A 22,370-nucleotide genomic window follows, 5' to 3' on the forward strand; every position below is an offset into this window, starting at 1 on the left:
CTCCCCAACCAAACATTCGTATTCTGCAGCCTCTCCTTTCTGCACAACCATGAGCTGCAGAGCTGCTTATATTTGTGAGGCAATTATTAGCCATATTATTATCAGTGGGGCTTTGAGTGGATAAAGAAGCCCTGAACAGTTATTCTTTGCTTTGGCTTTACTGAAGCTGCTAATTTTACACCCCAACACACTCAGATGACCCAGGGAAGATGAACGGCTTTTGTGTGTAAAACATAATTACATACATATAGATCGATGCCATTATATTTTTCCTTTTTTTTTTTGTTTTTTTTTGCTTCTGCTCTTCATCTCCAGTGATCGAGTGCAGGAGAAGGTCTCATCTTACTCCTCATCTTTCATATGCATCTCTCATCTTGTCTTTCACAATTCAAAAACTATGAGACATACAATCAGTGCAGCTGAATCATGAATCATTTTCAAACTGGAACTAATTGTTACGCTTTAAGCATGAGGCTTGATCATGTGTTTAAGGTCAAAGGTGTTCTGAGGACTAAATAAGTAGATAAAACAAGAACTGCTTGGTAGTTAGCAGAATCTTGAAGACGAGAAACGAATGACACTTTTTGTTGTGTGCAATTGTTTCTGTCAATTGTATCTTATTTGTATTATTTATTTAGATAAATCTCAAAGATGCATTTTGTTTAGATGCATTATTACATTTTGCCTAGTGGACATATGACTTTTTAGGTTTTTATTACTAGTTACGTGGTAACAGAGCCAGAGACAAAATATGTGAGATACATTTACATTTACATTTACAGCATTTATCAGATGCCCTAATCCAGAGCGACTTACAATCAGTATTTACAGGGACAGTCTCCCTGATGGGAAATGGGAAATTCCAGTTAAAATCCAACAATTGGTAACTGGCATATCAACATCCACGCCAATAAAACTTATCAATACGAATATTATACATCTGCAGGCACCAGATGTATTTTAAACATGTTATCAAATTTTTCAGGTTGGGGGTCAAGAGGACACATGGGTGGAATTTGTAGGACTTATTGTCACAGAGTCGCAGAGAACAGTATAATGTCGTTTCTGCTTCTCTGAACTAACCAGTTCATCAAGGCGCAACATGGCGGGTTATGATTTTCGCGAACACTCTGAATGTCCCAGTCTTAAACATACACCCAGAACACTGTGACGTATCAGATACATAATGGACCTATTAAACAGATTGAGAAACAGCCAGATCTGCCTTGTAGCATGGACTGAACACAGATACGTCGCGTTTGTGTTCCATTTTGCGGTTCCGTGTGTTCATTTACATCCCAACTGGATGTACTGGACAGTCTAGTAGCCTAGGTGGTAGTAGCCTAGTGGGTAACACACTCGCCTATGAACCAGAAGACCCAGGTTCAAATCCCGCTTACTACCATTGTGTCCCTGAGCAAGACACTTAACCCTAAGTTGCTCCAGGGAGACTGTCCCCTGAAACTACTGATTGTAAGTCGCTCTGGATAAGGGCGTCTGATAAATGCCGTAAATGTAAATGTAATGAAATGTAAATGTCTAGCTTGGCAGTGAAATGTTACCCTTGATTTCTATTGGTTTTCCTGTCTTAGGAGACTTCAGAGACCGCTATGCATTAAGATAAGGGCCGTGGTGGGATGTTTTTGGGGGGGGTCACCTATTGCGTTGACATTATTATGCTTTCCGTAAATGTCACCGCAGTGTGATTAACATGAATTAAGTACACACATTATTTTATGGCTCAATCAGCATGGCCCTGAATAGAGTCTGAATACACTTTTTTTTTTGCCTGCTCCATATCTCACGTTACAGCGGTCTCTGTAACCCTTGCGACACTGAACACCTCGTTTGCGGCCGCCAGCGAGAACGTTCGTGCAAATAGATGTTTCACTTTAGTAACCCCGACTGAAGATTGCCACTTATACCTGCATAAATCTTTGGAACAAGGTGCTGACACAGAATGCAGATCAAACTCTGCTGAACCGGATCGAGGAAGCGTGCGGCATATTTCATCATACATTTGAATAATGGCCAGACCCTCACACGAGATGTAAATGTGTATATATATATATATATATATATGCGGACCGTTGGTGTGCGCTGAAAAAGAAAAAGTCCAAAAAACAAGGCAGGAAAAGGAAGGGAAGCCTTTCAAACATTTATAATATTTGGAATCTGACACATTTAGGTCATTCCGGTGTCAGGAACACTGCACAGACTGAGAGGCGACTGGCTTCTCGCGTGGTCCTGTGGGCTCTGGGAGCATCTCGCCGCTCGGAGAAACAGGGCGTGAGAACAGCGGTAATCCTGTCGAGCGAATAGAAGAAGAGACCAAAGGGGAGGGTGCAGGGGAGGGGGTTCCTTATTTGGCAAAAAGAGGAGAACGTGGTGAAACAGTGACATAAACAGCGAGGGGGCGCAGAGGTTTGTTGGCATTTATTGTTGGGAACAGCTTACAAGGGCCGACGTCTGAGGAGAATGGGATGGCCCCGCCGTTCGGCCACGTGCTGCGCGTTTGATTGAACGTCTCAGGCCGCATTAGGGCGGCCGTGGCAGTGACGGATTGGACTGCTTAGGGGAGCTCGAGCCGCTCCCGCGAAGAGTAATAGGCTGGTGCTGAGTGGCAACCGGAGAAAGCAGGAGAGATACATCAACCGGCAATGAACCGGCGTGTCGCGGCGGGTCACCCAGCTGTAGCGCACATACATTCACAGATGACAGGGCCACTCGCACGCAAACTCAATCTGCCGCACTTCCTGATCCGTCGTTGTTGTGTAAGGCGCCCTCCTCCTCGGGATTGGGTGCGGGATTTGATTTATGGTGTGGGTCGCGAGGTTGGATTTTTTTTTTCTTATGTCACTTCATTTTCGCCATTATGATGGCTACACGTGTGGAGTCAGTACTGTGTTCTTGGTATTTTTAGATGCATGTTTATTCATTTTTGTCTCATGCATAATTTGACTTTCCCCTGTGTTTATTTGGTCGTTCATCATTGGTGTCTGGTAATTACATTTGTATTTTGCATCATGCTCCGGGGGAAGGAAGAATTGTCCCTGTTTTGACACATGCAGGGGAATCCCTTGGATAATGGTGTCCAACATACCTGGGTGAACCACGGAGGGCCTTTATATTTTGAAGGAGTTTAAATATTCAGTCAATTAGATAACAGTCAAAGCAGTGAAAGAACCCAAACTGCAAATAGGATTAACCAAATACACACACACACACACACTAACTACCATTCAAAGGTATGCAGTCATTTAGAAATAATCATTGTTTCAAGAAAAAAAACTTCAAAAGGAAAAAGAATACAAAAAGAATAATCATCTATTAATCAATGAAATTAAAGTGAAACCCTCCATTTTTACACTGCTCAACAAAATAAAATCGTAGATCTGAATGAATGAAATATTCTTATTAAATACTTTGTTCTTTACATAGTTGAATGTGCTGACAACAAAATCACTCCTTCTTGTCCACATCTCCTGATGTACTGTCTCCTGGTAGCCACAGACACAGCAAACCTTCTTGCCACGGCTCGCATTGACGTGCCATCCTGGATGAGCTGCACTACCTGAGCCAACTGTGTGGGATGTAGACGCCGTCTCCTGCTTCCACTAGAGTGAAAGCACTGCCAGCATTCAAAAGTGACCAAAACACCAGCCAGAAAGCATAGGAAGTGAGATGAGCACGGACTAAACATAGACTGCTTTTCTAATCATTGGAGAAAATCTAAAGCCGCTTTGAGGCCGAACGTGCTGCGCGTGCCGCAGGGGAGTGGTGTGGTTTTCTAAACGGTAAGACGATGTCATGTTGTAGATCTCTGAACACTCAGAGACTGACAACATTTACATTTAAGGCATTTCACAGACAGCCTTATCCAGAGCGACTTACAACGTGCTTTCAAGTTACCATTGATGTAGTGATCAGTTCTGGTTCATTAGGACCCTCAACTATGAATACAATCTTTTTATTCACTCTTGTTGTAGATTCTGTACATAAGTAAGACAATAAGAAGGTTACAAGTTAATCTAAATATTCTCTAAAGAGGAAGGTCTTGAGCTGCCGTGTGAAGGTGCTCAGTGACTGAGCTGTTCTGACCTCGAGGGGAAGTTCATTCCACCACCGAGGGGCCAAGACGGAGAAGAGTCTAGATGAATGTTTTCCTTTTACCTTCAGAGATGGAGGGACCAGGCGAGCAGTACTGGAGGCTCGGAGTATACGAGGTGCAGTGTGGGGTGTAATAAGGGCTGAGAGGTAGGATGGTGCTGCTCCATGTTTGGCTTTGTAGGCCAGCATCAGAATTTTGAACCTGATGCGTGCAGCTACTGGGAGCCAGTGGAGGGAACGTAGCAGAAGGGCGGTGTGGGAGAACTTGGGAAGGTTGAAGATCAGTCGTGCTGCTGCATTTTGTATGAGTTGTAGAGGTCGGATGGTACATAGAGGTAGACCAGATAGGGAGATGCAGTAGTCCAGTATTGAGATTACTAAGGACTGAACCAGTAGTTCGGTGGCCTGTCTTGACAGATAAGGACGGATTCGTCTGATATTGTAGAGAAGGAAACTACATGAGCAGGAAAGGTTGCTGATGTGAGTCGAGAAGGAGAGTTGGTTGTCTATTGTTACTCCAAGGTTGCGGGCTGTTGTAGAATGACAAGATCAGCTTTTCCTCCATTCCCTCTTTTTGTGTGTGTTTTGAAGTGTCAGAAAGGACACTTGGATTCTATTGGTCGTGCGAAAATATGTCATGGAGCACAGCGGTCAAAGTTCAACAAACGACCTCGGTGTGAAGCGGTGCCAAGCCGCGCAGTGTGAAACTCCCACCTCCTAGCTGTACTCAGATCAGGGAGCCACAGTCACTACCGCCGCCAGAAAATCACCAAGAAATTTCATTATGACGTAATCGATGATGTTCGGCATTTCGATGCAATATCGTCCACGTCTGTGTCACGATGCATCGATTAATTTCAACAGCCCTAGTCACCACCCGCAGAACCACTCCTTTATTGGGGATGTCTTGGTAATTGCCTATAATTTCCTCTGCTTGCCTATTCAATTTGCCCAACATCATGTGAAATTGATTGTCAATCAGAGTTGACAGTTTGATTTCACAAAAGTGTGATTGACGTGGACTTACATTGTGCTGTTTAAGTGTTTTTTTTGCAGACACACACACACAGATTAGCCATACAATTGGTTACTAAAGCAAAAATACCTGTCACAATGGGTGGCGTATTTTATACAACAAGTTAATTTGTCCTTGATGTGATGGCAGCAGAAAAAAACAGACCGGCGTAAGGATTTGAGTGACTTTGTCGAGGACCAGATTCACAACTGAAGCTGTCTGCATTGGCCAAGACATGCCACAAGTGGTCCAAGGAATGAAAAACAGTGGCAGGGACATGGGTGGACAAGGCTTATAGAAGCACATGTGTTGTTGAAACACAGTTCATGCTCATTCTTACACAAAGGTGTCAGAACACACAGTGGATCATAATCCATGCATGGGGCAGCGTAGCTGCAGACCAACCACCGCAAGCTCCTATGTTGGGCATGCCAGCACCAGATCTGGACCATGGAGCAATGGAAGAAGGTTGTCTGTTCTGATGAACCATACAACATCTGGATGCTCATTGCTATCTGTGTGAAAAAAGTGGCACTGGGACAATTTGGGGAGAAGGAAAGCCAGTGTTGGCAGTGCCTTCAATTAGCTGCCATTAAATCATGGCTTCACTGTTAATAATTTTGCCATTGGGAACATTTTATACCTTCCAGACTACCTTAATAGACAGAAAAAAACTGTACGCATCATAAATAAAAAGTATTTTTACCTTATGCAATGCGATGATGAAACTTCCAGCAACTTCTTTGGCGCAAGCAGAAACATGCACAGAGAATGAGAAGGAAATTGGACAATTTTAGCGGACGCCCCCATTTATTGCTGTTTTAGACAGGCATTGTGTATCTTCCTCAGTTTATTGCGGTAATGAACCATCATCTGAAATCATCTGCCCGTGGTCGCCTCTCAGATATTTTTTTTCTAGGGTTAGAGGGTGTTTTCTGTGCACACCTGTGCATTTGGAGATCTGCACACATGGTGACAAAGAGTCAGCCAATTTCCACAAACATTACAAGCCTCATTGCTCAGTTCAGATTTTGCACAGATCTTCATGTTCCTAGTTACTAATGATCTGTATATGACTAATTGAAACCCATCTGTCTTCAAAAACGGTGTGAAAGTGACTGAAATCAGATTTGAAAAGATAAATTTTTGGTGTCTGCACAGTCGTCACCCTGGTTACTGTGAACATAGCCACAGAGTCTCTATTCACGTAGAAAGTTACAAGCATATCTGACTTTATTTATAAGATCAAACCACAATACTTTAACATATAATGTTTGAACATGAACATAAATCTTCACATTTGAGCTTTATGCTAAAATAATGTTGCCAATATATTTTTAAACAGATCATGCGAAAAGAACCATAATAGAAAAGACGCATTCTGAGTAATAATTGCTGTGGTAATGCTAATTATCCTATATTGTAAAGCCACAAGGAATGAGACAAGGTGAAGTGCAAGGTAACACATGATTTATTCAAAATGTAAAGGACCAAACGCAGAGAGAACAGTAAGACCAAACACTGGCTAGTGGGGAGTGTGAGGTCTAAATTGAGCCGTTGAGGTGGTGTTGTGTCGGGGGGGGCGTGGCCCGTTGATGATCTCTAGCCTTGTATACAGATGACTGTGATCTTTTCTGCAAATGGTTTGTTTCTCTAGTCACGGCACTAGGATAAACTTTCAGCTATTTTGGCGTAACTTTTCTGTCGGCCTGTCCAGTGAGCAGTGCCCTCAGAAGGTGCCCTAGTCACGCAGAGGCACACACACACTCACACACACACACACACACACGCAACCTCACACTCAGCTCTGTCATGAGCCGGACGAAATGAAGCGTGAATATCAGATGAGTGACTACGCAGATCCCCGGCATAATTAGCTGCTTGATACTGGGACTTTCTGAGATCTCCTTCCCCACGCCCCCGAGCCACACTCTGGGAATAAGACTCTTTGATTTCCTTAATGAAGAAGACTCTAAAGATTATATATGTTTTTTTTTTTTTTTTTTAGCCCACTCCCCCCACTTTCCTCGTCAGTTGGCCGGCGCCAACACGTACGAGGAACAGGCCAGAGCATTGAGAATAATTTGGCCGGCTTTCTCAACATCCCCCATTCGCTTTGGTGCCATCCATCAATTGCAGGCCAGACGTGTCATGGGGCATTACAGCACCTGCTTCGATTTTTGCCCTTGCACCGTTTGAACCCGCAGCTTGGGCCCCTGGCTTTTGATATCACTTTCAAGTATAAAGATGTAACAGAAAATGTAAGTAAAAAAAATCAGGGGGCTGATTCACTTTAGGGCATATCGAGGCATCGCAGTTACTGGGGCGAGAACGGCAGACAAGCTGCGATGCTGATTGGGTCTGCTGAAACGTCTTCCGTTTTGCGCTCCTTTCCCCCACCGGCTTCTGTCCGACTGTCGGTTTGGACACGGACGGCTCGTCTGGTGCTGCGCTGTGCTATTTCTGTTCTCCGCCGCTGGTGGATGTCTGAAAGAGGCGGAATATTCATTATTTACGATGCAGTGAGTGGTACACAGCGGCGCAGGCTGTGATTACCTCGCGCTGCTGCGACGCAACTTAAAAGTTGGGCTTCTGCAGTTTCATTTACCTCCGGATAGAAAAGAGTGAGGAGGGCGAAGGGAGATACTCGAGTCGGGTCCAAACCTGAACTAATCTGTTCTGAACAGCAATGCACGGAAATGACAGTTTTTGGCTGATCTGAGCAGATTGTAAGAATTTTTTTTAATTAAATGTCTGAAGGTTTGAATTGGGGCTTGGCAGCGGCAGCCAATGCAGAGTCACATCAATATATCAAGCTATTCATTTCTGTCCCCATAACGTGTAATTTGTTGAGGCTCTGGTCAGGTCATAACTCAGTCATATCTTTGGAGAACATGGGCCCTGATTTAATGGTCTGAAGTCGACATGTAGAGTCCAAATTATCTTTTATGGTAATGGTGGCCAGGCAAGGTTGTACATACCAGGGGTGGAACTGAATCCAAGTGTGTTATTTGGGACAGAGCAAATAGTGCACCGTTTTTTTTTTTTTTTTAGATCTTTTTTAATTATCTGTATTCGTGAGGCCCTGATTTCAATCTGAAAATGATGTGCATGGCCTACTTATTAAAACGGCCAAAACTAAGTAACTAACCATCCCATTATCACTAGCCACACCCACCTAATGCGGAGAACCCATGGACTAACCCTCCTCACCACATCAGGAAGACCTCTCTTCAGCTTTTTCATGCCAAACTCTGTCAAACTTGTTCAGTGATCATTCACTTAATAGGAAGGTAGACTGTTGTTTTTCGTTGATAAATTGGCTGTTCCTGCAGGTGGCTTCTTCACTTCCCTCATTCCCCTGGCATCACTTAAGTACTATACTTAAATGAGAGTTGTAGTTTTTGAATTTTTGTATTTACTCCTGATAGAACCGCAGTTTAGATTTCTCTGAACTTCTCTATTACATTCTCAGTTTATTAATTGTGGGTTTATGGGGTGTTCGGCAAGATTGGCCAGGTTGGGGAATGGAACAGAGAGGTGCAGTGCACATTCATTGTGTATACACAAATACGTTATACAGTATTAATGAAAAATTGCACTTTTTTGTTGTTTTTGGTGTGTGTCTGTTTGTGTGTGTGTGTGTGTGTGTGTGTGTGTATGTGTGTACAGGCCAAAAGTTTGGACACACCTTCTCATTCAATGAGTTTTCTTTATTTTCATGACCATTTACGTTGGTAGATTCTCACTGAAGGTATCAAAACTATTAATTTAACACATGTGGAGTTATGTACTTAACAAAAAGTGGAGACCTGACCTCCACAGTCACCGGACCTGAACCCAATCAAGATGGTTTGGGGTGAGCTGGACCAACAAGTGCTAAACACCTCTGGGAACTCCTTCAAGACTGTTGAAAAACCATTTCAGGTGACGACCACTTGAAGCTCATCGAGAGAATGGCAAGAGTGTGTAAAGCAGTAATCAGAGCAAAGAAACTAGAATATAAAACATGTTTTCAGTTATTTTTTCCTGTTTTTGTTAAGTACATAACTCCACATGTGTTCATTCATAGTTGTGATGGCTTCAGTGAGAATCTACCAACGTAAATGGTCATGAAAATAAAGAAAACACATTGAATGAGTGTCCAAACATATGCCTGTACTGTGTGTGTGTGTGTGTATGTGTATGTGTGTGTGTGTGTGTGTGTGTGTATATATATATATATATTTATTTTATTTTTTTTGCACCATTGACAACAGCATCGCAATTGGATTTTTTTGTGGCAAGCGCATGTGTGTAGAGAGATGATAAGGAATTTTCCCTGCTGAATTTTTTTGCTGCTTTGTCAGCTGATTTAAATGAGCCATAACACACAATAAGACAAGTGTGTGTGTGTGTGTGTGTGTGTGTGTGTGTGTGTGCCTATGTATGCAAGACCTCCTGCTCAGATTCTGATGAAATATGAGCATTCTCAAGAATGGAAGAAAAATGCAAGTTGAAATTAATCTTAAGCTAGCTAGAATGCACTTTTACTCCTGCATCATCCTCAACTGTAGCATCCCCCTCGGGTTTGGGATCGCCACCAAGAAGGACAGGCAAACTCTCCGGAGGTTTGCGTAATCAGCTGAGCACACTGATCTCAATGGCCTGCTGTCAGTCTAAACCAAGCAGAGCTGGATAGCGCTGGACGAAGGCCTGGTAGATAATGCAGGATCTCCAGTGTCTGAACAATGGAGCCTCCTGTAAGTTGCGGCCGGAAAAGTTCTTCCACTCCCTGAAGACCAAAACAGAGAGAATGAGGGAAAAACCATTCTGGGCTGCAACCAACAAATTTCGGTGCAAACCACTTGTCTAATTTTTCTCCGTGTGTGGAATCGAAAATGGTATGGAGTATTGAATACTTTCCTGGATATCGATATCAAGTTTGAAATTTTAGTATCATGAAAAACCTACTGCTAAGTACTGATTGTTAATTAGCGTTAATTTTCCCTGAATAATTAAATTAGAAATTTACCATTTGTTGAGCATGTTCTCTTTGGCGCAAATCTGTAGAATATGTTTGGCACCACTGGGGCAGTGGTGGCCTAGCGGTTAAGGAAGCGGCCCCGTAATCAGAAGGCTGCAGGTTCGAATCCCGAACCACAAAGGTGCCACTGAGGTGCCACTGAGCAGAGCACCGTCCCCACACACCTGTCATGGCTGCACACTGCTCACCAAGGGTGATGGGTTAAAAGAAGAGGACACATTTTGTTGTGTCACCGTGTGCTGTGCTGTGTTTCACAATGGGGACAATCGTTTTTCTTTTCCCTTCAAAATGTGTTAATATTTTTTTCATGCAGTTCTATGGCCATCTAAAGGATGGTTGAGTCTGATGATTCGAGGCTATTACAGGAAACCATGAGATTGTGCTAGCATTTTCCAGAAGGATACAGTTGATCTCATTGACATCGTGGCCGGCATGTATAAGTAGAAGTAATTCTGGTAATGGTCTGGTCTTGTTCGGGGTTTTATCTGCGTGTGTTAAATGATGATAACGTTAGAAGAACCATACCGGCCATTTGTCTTTGCCAAAGGCCAGCATGTATTCCTAACACCCCCTGTTGAATATTTAATGCCACAGTGGATGGGGGGGAAATACGTTCTCGGGTAACTTAAGTCACAATCCACTCTTTCAAGTGGGAGAATGTCACTGTAATTCAGAGTGACACATTGCTGCCCGAAAGAATTTAAGGTTAATGTATATCGGGGGCTGGAAGCGTTTAATAATCGTCTCTGAGATCAAAATGAATGTTGCTCGCGAAGAATGTACAAGTGTTTGTTATTTCCTCAGGACAAAAGTAGGTTTGTAAATGGCTGATGCAACATCTATTGAGGGAAGGGGGTGGGATGACAAGGCAGAGGAGCATTCAATTTCCCTTTCAGGATTTCCAAATGGTACAATTGATTTGCTTTGCGACTGCGTTTAACCCACAGCCGTAATCCCCCTTGTGAGATTTAGCATTTAAATTGGTTGATCCAAGCACACTTTATTCACCTTGTGGGGTGTTTTTTTTTTTGCTTTTCTTTAAAGCGTTACACTGATGAAAAACAGAAGGTAATCCCTCCGGGTGCATGACCTTCTCTGACTAAACATGTGACAAGGAGATTTTAGCCGCCCCCCCCCATCGGAACAACACTTGTGTGGCTTGTTGTTGCTCAATGCCGTGCCAGGCAATTGTCGGTCAAGTGTCAGGATGTGCACGGAACCTGATTGAAAGATAAGCTTGTAATTATGAATGTCCACAGCCACCTACTGAGCTGCTGGAGAAATAAACCTGGATGGGGAGGGGGGGGTAGTTGTTGTTTTGGCCCAGTGGATGGATGGAGGAGTTGATCTTGTCAGAATGCAAAAAGATGAAACCCTAAAACCCCATGCCAGGAATGTGACATGGTGTTGTCAGCACGAGCTTGATGAATCCTAACAATATTGACAGCGTCCACGGGACAGCTTGGCTCCGGTACAAGAAAACATTTGCAGGAACGTGGAACCCAGGAATATTTTGAGGTTCAAAAAAAAAAAAAAAAAAAGGTGTTTCGATCTGATGAAGCGCTGAGATGCAGTTGCAGTTCTCATTCAATTGATTTGTATCCTGGAACGTATCATTGTCTCTCTGTGTTATCTTGTGGTTGCTGGCTGGGCTATGTGCCACGAAAAAAGGATTGCTATGTTTGGAGTATATCCACTGGTTATGGTGCAAGACTGTTAAAATATTCCAACGGTAGATTCATTCATTCATTAGATTCATAGACAGAATATGTGACTTATATGTGAATAAAATAATCAAATAATAACTGTCAATTAATGGTTGGACTTATGGACTAACAATATGTTCATTATCTGTATTTAAACTGGGCAGTTAATTGATTTTTGGAACATTTGAAGTCGGTTTCAGACAAATACGGCGTGTGCACCCGAAGAGTGATTTTACCATCTTACCAGTACACTACGAGGAAGGCTGGAGAAAAATGTCAGATTCTGTAGGCCTGCCAGGTCAGTTTTGACAGTGAATGGGGCTTGTTTTTGGCAGTATATATGAAACAGAAACAGCATAATGATAACCAGTCATTTAATTTTCAGCTTGTTAGAATAATAATGTCCTCTGCTTTTAACCCATCACCCTTGGTGAGTAGTGGGCAGCCATGACAGGCACCCGGGGAGCAGTGTGTGGGGACGGTGCTTTTCTCAGTGGCACCTCCATGGTAGCTTGGCAGATCGGGATTTGAATCCGATTCCGGGTCCGCATCCTTCCCTCTAGGCCACCGTTATGAAGGTAGTGCACAGAGTCTGAAAGCAGGAGCGAAACCAGCTTTGATCAGTTCAGATGAAAATAACGTATACACATATACAGCATATATACATATGAACATGAATACATATTACGATATTTTGTAATGTCTCACTTACACATACTGGTCTTATATTTTTTCATTCCTCAGACATAAATGACTTTAACAGGAAATGCAATTACAGATTCCGGTTGCCTGTTAGACTGCAGAAGAGTGCCATTTCCACTCTGCCATTTTCTCAAGTGATTGGCAAAGTGCGTGGCCAAAGTCAATAGGGAGAGCGGCAGAGCGGGCTGTCAGCAAGTGCAGCAGGGACATGCACTAAACAAACATATCACACGTTTTGGGCTGCCTCAACAAAACGGGAGAAAGCAGAGTCTGTCTCACAATTCACTTTCAATTGTTTCCATTCATGTCGGTGCAGCAAATTGAAAGTGAGCGATTTGTGCTCAACCTAATTTTGTTACAATGTCAGAAAACAAGTGTGTGGTTGCATTGTAAACACCACAGCATCTAAAACAGAAAGATGTGACCTGCATTATCTGTAAGTGTTTGAGTATATTCGTACTTAGAGTTTAAGTGCATTGTTTGTTTTTACGCAAATGGAATAAAATGCAATTCATATAATAAAAATATTCTATATCTAATATAATTAATCATATTATGTTGAGACTCTGCATCTATATATATATTTTTTTCAATATAACAAGAAATCAGTTTGTTGTTAATGACTGCCATACTGTGAAAATAGAACAAAAAATTAAAATACCAAAAATTTATCTGTTTTACAAGTGTAGGTTAAGTTTGCGTCAATTATATTTAAATTACAAGATCCGCAAAAAAGCTAATGAGGTCAATGGGATATAGTGCACACTGCATAGCATTTTAATCTTAATTTGTATAGTGCAATGTCTGGTTACTGAGATTTCTGGTACTCAGCTGTACTCAGTTGGGTTGCCATTATTGCTTTAAACTCTAAATGTGACTAGAACCCAGTCTGTTGGACCGTCCCACCCCTCTCAACTATAATAGCTACCTACAGGTTGTTATGGCAACAGCACTTTCCCGCGACCACTACTGATTTCCTCCCACTACTGTTTCATCTCTTACGTTCCAAACTCTCTGTAGCTCACCACCTGGACAGGTGGCTCCTCTTCCTCAGGCTTCGGCCTAGGGTTCAACTTTTCAGTCTTTCCTTTTTTCATTGAAACATGATAAGGACAAAGATTCCATCCTTCTAATGCCTCCTTCACCGACTTCAAAGTCATAGTTGCAAGATTCTGTATTTCATTCATTAATCTTCAATCTATAAAAAACAATATTCCATTTAAATGAATGAGTTTTAAACACAAATGCATTGAAGGAATGTGTGTATAAGATAAAAATTGTGATTTCATGAATATGAAAATAGTGATCAGAGAGCACTGTTAAACAGCATAAGATATAAATATAAAATGAAAACGAATCAACCTCATTTGAATTTTTTTATATGTAGATTTTTACAGCGTTTAGCAGGCAGTGGTGGCCTAGCGGTTTTTGGTTACCTGTCTTAATTTTAGTTTTAGTCTAGTCTTTGCGTCAAGCTGTCATTTTTGTTTTTATTAGTCTTAGCCACATCCATGCTCATTTTGCGTTTAGTCAAGTTTCGGTTGACTAAAAGTCAGATAGTTTTATTTTAGTCAGAACAATCCATGACTATTTTAGTCTAGTTTTGTCATTTAAAACTTAAATAAATATTTTAGTAATGCAGTTCCCAGTTAACCCACTTAATATAGTACAAGTACTTATAGTACAAACTGAAGACTGAAGACTGAAGAACACATTACATCCATTACAGTGGCCGCATTTCTCACCACACTTTTCAACCACACATTCTTTTCCACTTCATTGTAAAGAAATTTTGTCCAAAGGTTGCCTCTTCCTTTTTTCCTAACCATCTGCTAACCACCACAAGTACTCTGTAATCTACAAGTAATCTAAATAATGCCAGTATTTACCTCCAGAGGACCTCCGTATATGGGCTCATTCTAGTCCAAACTAGGTTGTTCCCACCCTGCAGACACGTTGAGGTGACATCTTTTTCAGGTCATCGTTGCACATCTGCTGATGGTCCTCTGACGGCAGTGCAGACTATGATGCCAGGTGACGTGTGTTTTTTCACGTCTCCCGAATGTCAAGTATTAATGTCATGGCTGCCCACTGCTCACTCAGGGTGATGGTTAAAAGCAGAGGACACATTTCGTGGTGTCACCGTGTGCTGTGCTGCAGTGTTTCACAATGACAATCACAGGACATATGTATGAGGGCTCATTCTAGTCTAAGTGAGGTTGTTGTGAACGTCTTTTCTATGACCAAACATGGCAAGCACTGCGCTATGCTCTGAAAACCTCCATTTTGTACAGCATGCCCGAGCACACTGTGACCTATTGTCATGCCACTCAAGAGATGGACAATAAACTGGCTGCTGTCAAGTTGGTCAATTTGTGTTGTGTTGTAATATTGATATAGTAAATACAGATAATGAGACCAGTTGTTCCTTTGTGGTGACCCCTAATGGGATCTTTGCATTGAGAGATATTTAACAGACATAGTGAATCCATATTAGCAATAATATTAAAGCCAAAAAAGTTTACTTGTATTGGAATGTGTCCAATACAAGTATTGGCATCTGTAGTAATGGATTGGATCTGATTGGAAAAATTGTGGATTGGTCCATCTATACAATTAGCCATTGGAATTTGGTACTTGCTGGCATAAAACAGAAAGTCACATGATGGCATTTAATTTTTTTGCATAATTTGGACATTTGGGGAAATTGCGCACAGTCCCTAAGCCGACATTTGATAGATGGGTCTTAGTGGCAGTGCTAAGAGTGAAATGAGGATGTCGTCTCAACGATGCCATGCAATATTAATCAAAATGGGTCCTCTAAAGCATCGCCTGAACGCCCAGTATGACAACTTGACATTGAGGAATTTCGTTATGGTGTCATCTGTCTTGATCCGATTTCAAAGCTGGAGCCGATAAAACACACTGGCATTTTATCAGTCCCGGCATCTCGCTGCGGGTGTTTAAAGGGCAGAGAAAGCCTTAGAGCTTATTGGCATAAAAGAAGTCCAAATTTATCCCCATCACGGGCACCACACATAGCCCACATGCTAAGCTAAGCGGCACACATTGTAGCCCCATGATTTGTATTATCTGTACTACAGAAACAAGTTACCGTGGTGGTGTCTGAATGAAACGGTCCCCTCTCCTACCCTTCCCCTCTCAGGAGAACAAAAAAGAAAAGCCTGCAATATTTATGTCCTGAAAATCTCAGAGTTTTCCGCGAGTCTGGAGGCCAGACTGCGAGAGCGAGTCCCAGCGGCCCCGGGGATCAGCGCCGCTCTGATCTCGGCTGAACCGTCTGGGCTGGGGGTGCTGGGAGTCGAGCGGCTCCCATGTTAGCTTAGCAATGCTTGGCTTCATGCACTTTTCCGCGGAGCCGAGCAAAAGCTGCCGTCAATGCGGAATGGCACCTGTCATGCCGATTTCGGTGGCTCTTTGAGTTCTGGGCCTTTTTCCCCTCCGTTTGCACACGCAGAATGTAAGAGGAGGCGGCCCAGTGCAGCCTGCCATTCTGTGTCTAACAGTTTCACCACAATACGGCTGCGAGGGCCCATCTTTTCATCGGCTGGTTTGTTGATGGCTTTCAGAGACCGCAAGTCATGTGTGGACAAATCTACATTTTTATAAAGTGACTGTAATGTAGTCTGATATTACCTCATGTTGAATTACATCATGTTGTACAAATATTTATGGATAGCTAGTGTGATATGTATGAATGTTAAGAATTTTTTTTAAATATATGTTAAAATGATAAAAAATTATTTTATTTACCCAAATAATGTTGAAAGATATGTGGCTGTATATAATGTTGATATAGTGAAATAAGAGCTTGGGATGCATATATTTTGCTATCTATACAAGCTGTTATCTGAGGATAAATGTATAATATTGGCAGGTACTAAATTAATCGTGTTTACACTGACACGCACTTTAAGGATGCAAAAATTAGACATGCAAGAAAGATTAAGTGTAGTGGTGGTAGTAGCCTAGTGGGTAACACACTCGCCTGTGAACCAGAAGACCCGGGTTCAAATCCCACTTACTACCATTGTGTCCCTGAGCAAGACACTTAACCCTAAATTGCTCCAGGGGGGGGACTGTCCCCATAACTACTGATTGTAAGTTGCTCTGGATAAGGGCGTATGGTAAATACTGTAAATATAAATGTAATTAACACTACACAAAAAAAACTAATTCACAGACTGTCACATCCCTATATAAATACTTGAGAACTGCACATCCGTGACCATAGACCACTATTAAACATGCCAGTCGTTTGTGGTCATGCTTTTGCTATAATGTTACATATAGGCAATAACAACTTGTTCATCCAGTTGAAGTATTGATTTATTTCTATTATTAAAAGAAATGCTTTATCAAGGATCTGTTTCATGAGATCAAGAGTCCACTCAAGGCTCTTGGTTAGAGGTTTTGTAAAAAATAATACCTCTGCAGCCTACCGCCTGTTGCGGCCTGCTGCTTTGGAATACACATATGTTCTGTATGAATAATACATCCGCCTTATCCAGCAAGGGTGGGTTAAAAAAGCCACCGTTTACATGTCGTCGCTCTTTAGGGTGAGCCCTCTAAATGGATGTGAGTGACAAAGAGTCAGAAACCGGTAGCAGGACACAGTTGGCCACCACGGTCAGTTCCCAATAAAGAAATAATAACAAATGAATAAATGCATATGCATATTTGTTGGCTCTTTTAACCCAGCATTATGATACAGATATTGCAGTGTCCCCCCTGAGTGTCTGAATTTAATATCTGTGTCAGGGAGTACAGTACCATATAGGGCAGCGGCCATTTGGGACCCTCGTCGCGGGGAGAAATGTCAGCAGTAATGGCCGCAGAAAGCCGGGATGGATAGATAATGGCAATGTGTCATTCCGCGGGGCAATTACACAGCTTTGTGCGAGATTAGAAAAGCTGTTTTTTTTCTGCCGCCCTAATGGATGTTCCAATCATTAGTTATACGAGTCTTCTCAGGCTGTAATCAAATGTGAAGCATTTGGTTAAGCACCCATCAAGGAACATCTGCTTGCCTAAAATGACCAAGTGTCTAAGACTGGCAGCTCCTCAGGACTATGGACACCTGGCTTGACATGTTGTTTTTTATTATTGCCATTTTTTTTGCACGTTTTTCATACTTTGCTTGTTTGGTCAAATCTTTAAACTTGAGGGCATGTTGTTGTTGAGATTGAGATTCAGTGGTTCTTTTCCTCAAATTGCTTTTCCTCATTTATAAACCTGAACATATATGAAAAGTGGAAACATGGTACATGTAGGTCATCTTGACCCAAATTGAAACTGGGCTGCATAGCCAAAATGAAAATATGGCTGATGTGGTCCATTGTTGTTATTGCTGTTCAAGTTGAAGAGGACCTTATCCAATTTTCTTGCAGTCCTACGAAATACTTTGCCAGAGGTAGACGGATGGAAAAGACAAGACAGCAAAACTAGTACTGCTTGTGCAAAGTGCAGGGAATACATCTACAGGAAGCACACACTGACCTCCTGTCCATCATGTGGAAAAGATCTTGAACAAAAAGGCTGAAAATTACACTGAAAGTACCATACTGAACATACTTTTCTAAAAAAAAAAGGGTTTTCGTTGACGGGATTCAAACCAGAGGTCAGAATGCTGCAGCATAAAACCATTTAAATTCAGTATGTGTATTAACCCTTGCATGGTATTTTGTATTTTTGTGGCTCCAGTTGAAGGGGCAAGTGTGAAAATGGCTTTATTTAATTATGTGTGAAATTTATTTTCAGCAAAATATAAGGGTTAATGAGACATTAATGGCCTATAAAAATGTCTGACACCCCCTCATCTGTTGTGTGAGAATGCTCTGACCTTTGCCATGTCTTTATGGACACAGCTTTCGTCCATAGGCGATTGAAATTCGGAGACGTCTGTTTTTTTTTTGTGATTTCCATATCTGCTGAGCGCTGTGAAGCGAATTGGAATGCGGGTGTAGTTCGTGCCAGTGTCAGAGGATGAATGAGAAAAACCTTGTTTTCCTTGACCTCTATTCTCTATGTTGAGGTGCTGATACGGCGTTAAGGGTTTCCACAGTCGAAATCTAACTTTATATGGGAAGAAGAGCGGAGGGACCGAACTGACCCCAGATAATCCCATCTTCTGCTCTTAAATACTCGGGCCACACTGGAACACAGGGAGGATGTGGAAGTTCCTTTGGTTTTGTGCTCATGTGTTTTTCCCTTTTTGTTTCCCTGACAGAACGGCAGCAGAGCCCGCCCCCTGTGCCACCTGCGCCGCACTCTCACAAGCAGAACCCATCAATCACGTCGCTGAACAACGCACTGGCCAATCAGACGACAGAGCTGCAGAGTGCCTCTGAGTGTGTCCAGCTTCAGGAGAACTGGGTGCTGGGCAGCAATGTGGCTCTGGAGGGCAGGTCAGCGTGCGCGCGCGCGCGTGTGTGTGTGTGTGTCCAAGCACATTGTATATAATTTGTGTACTTTTTTGTGTGCGGTGTTTATAATGCAAATTATAGTTTGTACAAATGACATACGTGTGTGTGTGAGAGAGACGCCAACAGCTTCATGCACTCATTCACAGTCACTCTCCTGCTAAAGTGTGTTTTTAACTGTGATGCTCTTGGGCCCTGCATGTGATGCAGCTGTATGCTTCATTGTCGAAAAGAAAAAGAACAAAATTATTTTCCTCGATGTTAAATTCCTGTTATAAATGATTTAGCTCGTCATAATCCCTCTGGATGAATTAAGATTTTTTATTTTTTTTTGGGGGGGGGGTACTTTTCACTTATTTATGTCACTGTCGGCATCTCAATACCATGTTACCATGTTCATTTTCTAATTAATCACAAAGGAAATAGCAGCGGGTGAATCGTTTCCCTGCGGCCACTGCATCCTGATGATGGTTATAAAGTCGGAGGCGTCTGAGAGGCTCCCTGCTGCTTTTTATGTGATCAGTATCAGAGTTTTAAAACTTGTTAAATTGCAGTGTTTGCTGGTGAGAAGAAGAAACAGTCATTTCTTGTACAGCGGAGCTGTTCCTTAACCACCCCGACTCACTATTTTTAGGGCGCAATCACACGCATTCAGCGCCGCACAAAGGCAGGCAGTTTGTGGCCTAATTAGAAAATTAGGGGTCTGTGCAGTGAGAAACACGCAAAAAAAGCGAGTATTTCAGCTTCCTAAGCAGCTGAATGTCTAATGGAGCGGCATTACTCATTGCCTGGAGTTGGAATATTTTAAGATGTTACGGATCGTGTTGCACGCCCATAAATGAATTTATAGATCGCAGCGGGCTACCTGTCTTGTCACCGTCCTTTGGGCTGCTGTGCCAGAATTTATTTAAGCTCAAGAGCAACCGTAATGACACGAACAGGCAGCAGCTTAGACAGACGTGAACAAATCAGGGTTGACGGTCCTGTTCGAGTCTGGTGTTTGAAAAGGGGGCACAAGTTTTCCACGTACCCCTAATTTGCCTTAATGTCTCTGGCCTGGCGCTACTCGAAATGAACCGGCGATAAACAAGGAGCCCCGCCGCCTCTCGAGTGATATTTGTGATCCGGCTAAATGTCAGGACCTTCCGATTGAATGGGAAATTCAGCAAACCGACTCCTACTTATTAATTTAAACGGGGCAAGGTCCTCTCCTTCTGGGATCATAATGTGAAGTTCATGAATGCATAACTATCAATTGATTTACCTGGGCTATTGGGATGCTGGTCAGGCAGAGGAGAACATGTCTTCATTTCCACACGGATGCTGAGTGAAAATCCATTGTTATCAGCAGGCTGAGAGCCCACGATAGAGAGGTAACAATACAATGCGTATCATGATACAATCCTCATTACACAAATCACACTGTATTGAACAATACCGCTCCAATGTTTATACAGAAATTAGGGAAAATTTTAATAAAAAAAAAAACTGTAACTGTACTGTAGTGTATATCGTTACTTATTCCAAATGCACTCATACTTGCTAGGCATAAACACCAGTGTCGATACTGGTATGAAGAGTTTCACCATGGAGATGCGAGAACACGGTAAAATTCTATGTTCCAGTACCTATATACCGAACCTCGTCCTGCTGTATAAAAAGAATTTAAAATCTACCCCCTTTGCCAGTGTGTTCTTCAGATTCAAATCAATTTAATTAATGAGTGCATGAATACAGTAAACATCCTCGCATTTTAAAGTACCTACACTGATGGCCAGACTGCTTAATAATTTATTTTTAAATAATTTTATTATTTTAAATCCTCCAAGTACTGTGTCTAAGCATAAGAAAACTTTACCTTTTTATGTCGAGCCTTGCCAAGGTATTAGCACTTTTCTATGTGAAAGGATTTTAATTGGGACCTGGTGCGAGTTAAAGAAACCCACTTCAGACACAATCAGCCTTTGCAGCTCTGCTCCATTTCGTGGCAGGTACGCTGAGTGCTCCCGATATGTGTGTTGCTTATTGTTATTTCCTGAGGTATACAGTCACGGGTTTTCATGCGAGTCCACGGAGGGCACTTCTGAAGTTCTCAAGGCGACACTGAAGGTGTAAATGAAGTGACATTTCAGTGCAAGCCCTTGCATACATTTGTACACAAGGCTAGTATGGACGTGTCATCATTGTTACATGAGCTGATTCTTTTTTTTTGGGGTCAGCACCGTCATTATTCTTCGTGTGACCTTAAAAACACCGGGGACAGTGTGCAGTGCGAGACGTAAGAGCATAGCTAATTAAACCAAGTGAGGAATCAACCAGAAAAAAACGAGACATGCATGGCAACAGTTCCTCTGAACACAAGTGAACTTGGGAGAAGTCGCAGTTTCCGTCCTTGAAGACGAAAGGGACGGAAGACGAAAACGCTCGCTGACACTCTGGCACTCGCGCTGTCTCTCACATTGTCTCTCACATCGTAAGTCCCGCGCCGTCAATCAGCCTCATTTCCGTGTCCATCTCCGCCGGCGCCCTTCGACAAGTACACCCCCCCCACCCCACCCCCCCGCCGCGCCATCATTCCAGCTAAAAAAAAAAAAGTTTCCGCTTTCGAGCCTGCCGTGCAGATTTTGATCTTAACACATCAAGAGTAAGGAACTCTTAAAATGGCAACGTCCCCCCCACCTCTGGGGAGCGTCTTAAAATACCAGCCACTCAGGCGAGCGCTCGGCTGGCACCTGCTGCTCTGCCCGCCTGCTGGGAAGACAGCTGTTTCTGGCGGGGGGAGGAAAAGCTTTGCTCCCCGCTTTTTAAAGCGAGAGGAGTGGTTTCCAGTCACTCGTGCCCGAGTCGCCACTGTTGATGTGCTATTTGATACCGAAGCAGGTAGATTTTTTCGGCCTCGTTTCTGTCATCCAGTGAGGTTTAAAAGGGAAAATTCGCCGAGTGTCACGCTGCGAAAAGATTAGAATCCATGCGAGTGTCCTATTATGCGTTCCCATCTTTGAAAAAACAGCTTAACATTTCCTCACGACTACTCTTACACCATCGAACAGCTACTAAAAAAAAGTTGAAGTCTCGAAACTGGCTTAATCATACAGTTAAGGTAGTCAGCGGCTGACAGATTACATGAATAAAAAGACCCCCCCCCCTCTTTCTACCCTTTCTTTTCTTTCTTTTTCTTTTTTTTAAAAACACTTTCTTTCTCAGAATTCTCCACAGAGTCTGTCTAATGTTTCAAATGTCAAACCAATGACAATGAGTTTGCGACACAGCGAGGGGTGGCGGGGGGGGAACTTCCAGTCTGCCCGAGACTCTTTGAGTATGGGGCTCTTTTCAGACAGAACAACACCCCTCACATATTTGAAAAGCCC

At 42.6% G+C, this 22,370-nt stretch overlaps 1 protein-coding gene across 7 annotated transcripts in view; it reads left to right on the forward strand.

Annotated features, from left to right (window-relative positions):
* LOC114767867 (teneurin-3) overlaps positions 1-22,370 on the forward strand; it is a 96,300-nt gene that overhangs the window by 29,744 nt on the left and 44,186 nt on the right. For all 7 annotated transcript variants that reach the window (XM_028959704.1, XM_028959709.1, XM_028959708.1 and 4 more), the window contains one exon: positions 18,810-18,987. In XM_028959704.1, coding sequence (XP_028815537.1) covers positions 18,810-18,987 — 178 coding nt within the window. The remainder of the gene's footprint in view (positions 1-18,809; positions 18,988-22,370) is intronic.

The sequence above is a fragment of the Denticeps clupeoides genome, chromosome 18, assembly GCF_900700375.1.
Source record: "Denticeps clupeoides chromosome 18, fDenClu1.1, whole genome shotgun sequence".
In the NCBI taxonomy this organism is placed as follows: Eukaryota; Metazoa; Chordata; class Actinopteri; order Clupeiformes; family Denticipitidae; genus Denticeps; species Denticeps clupeoides.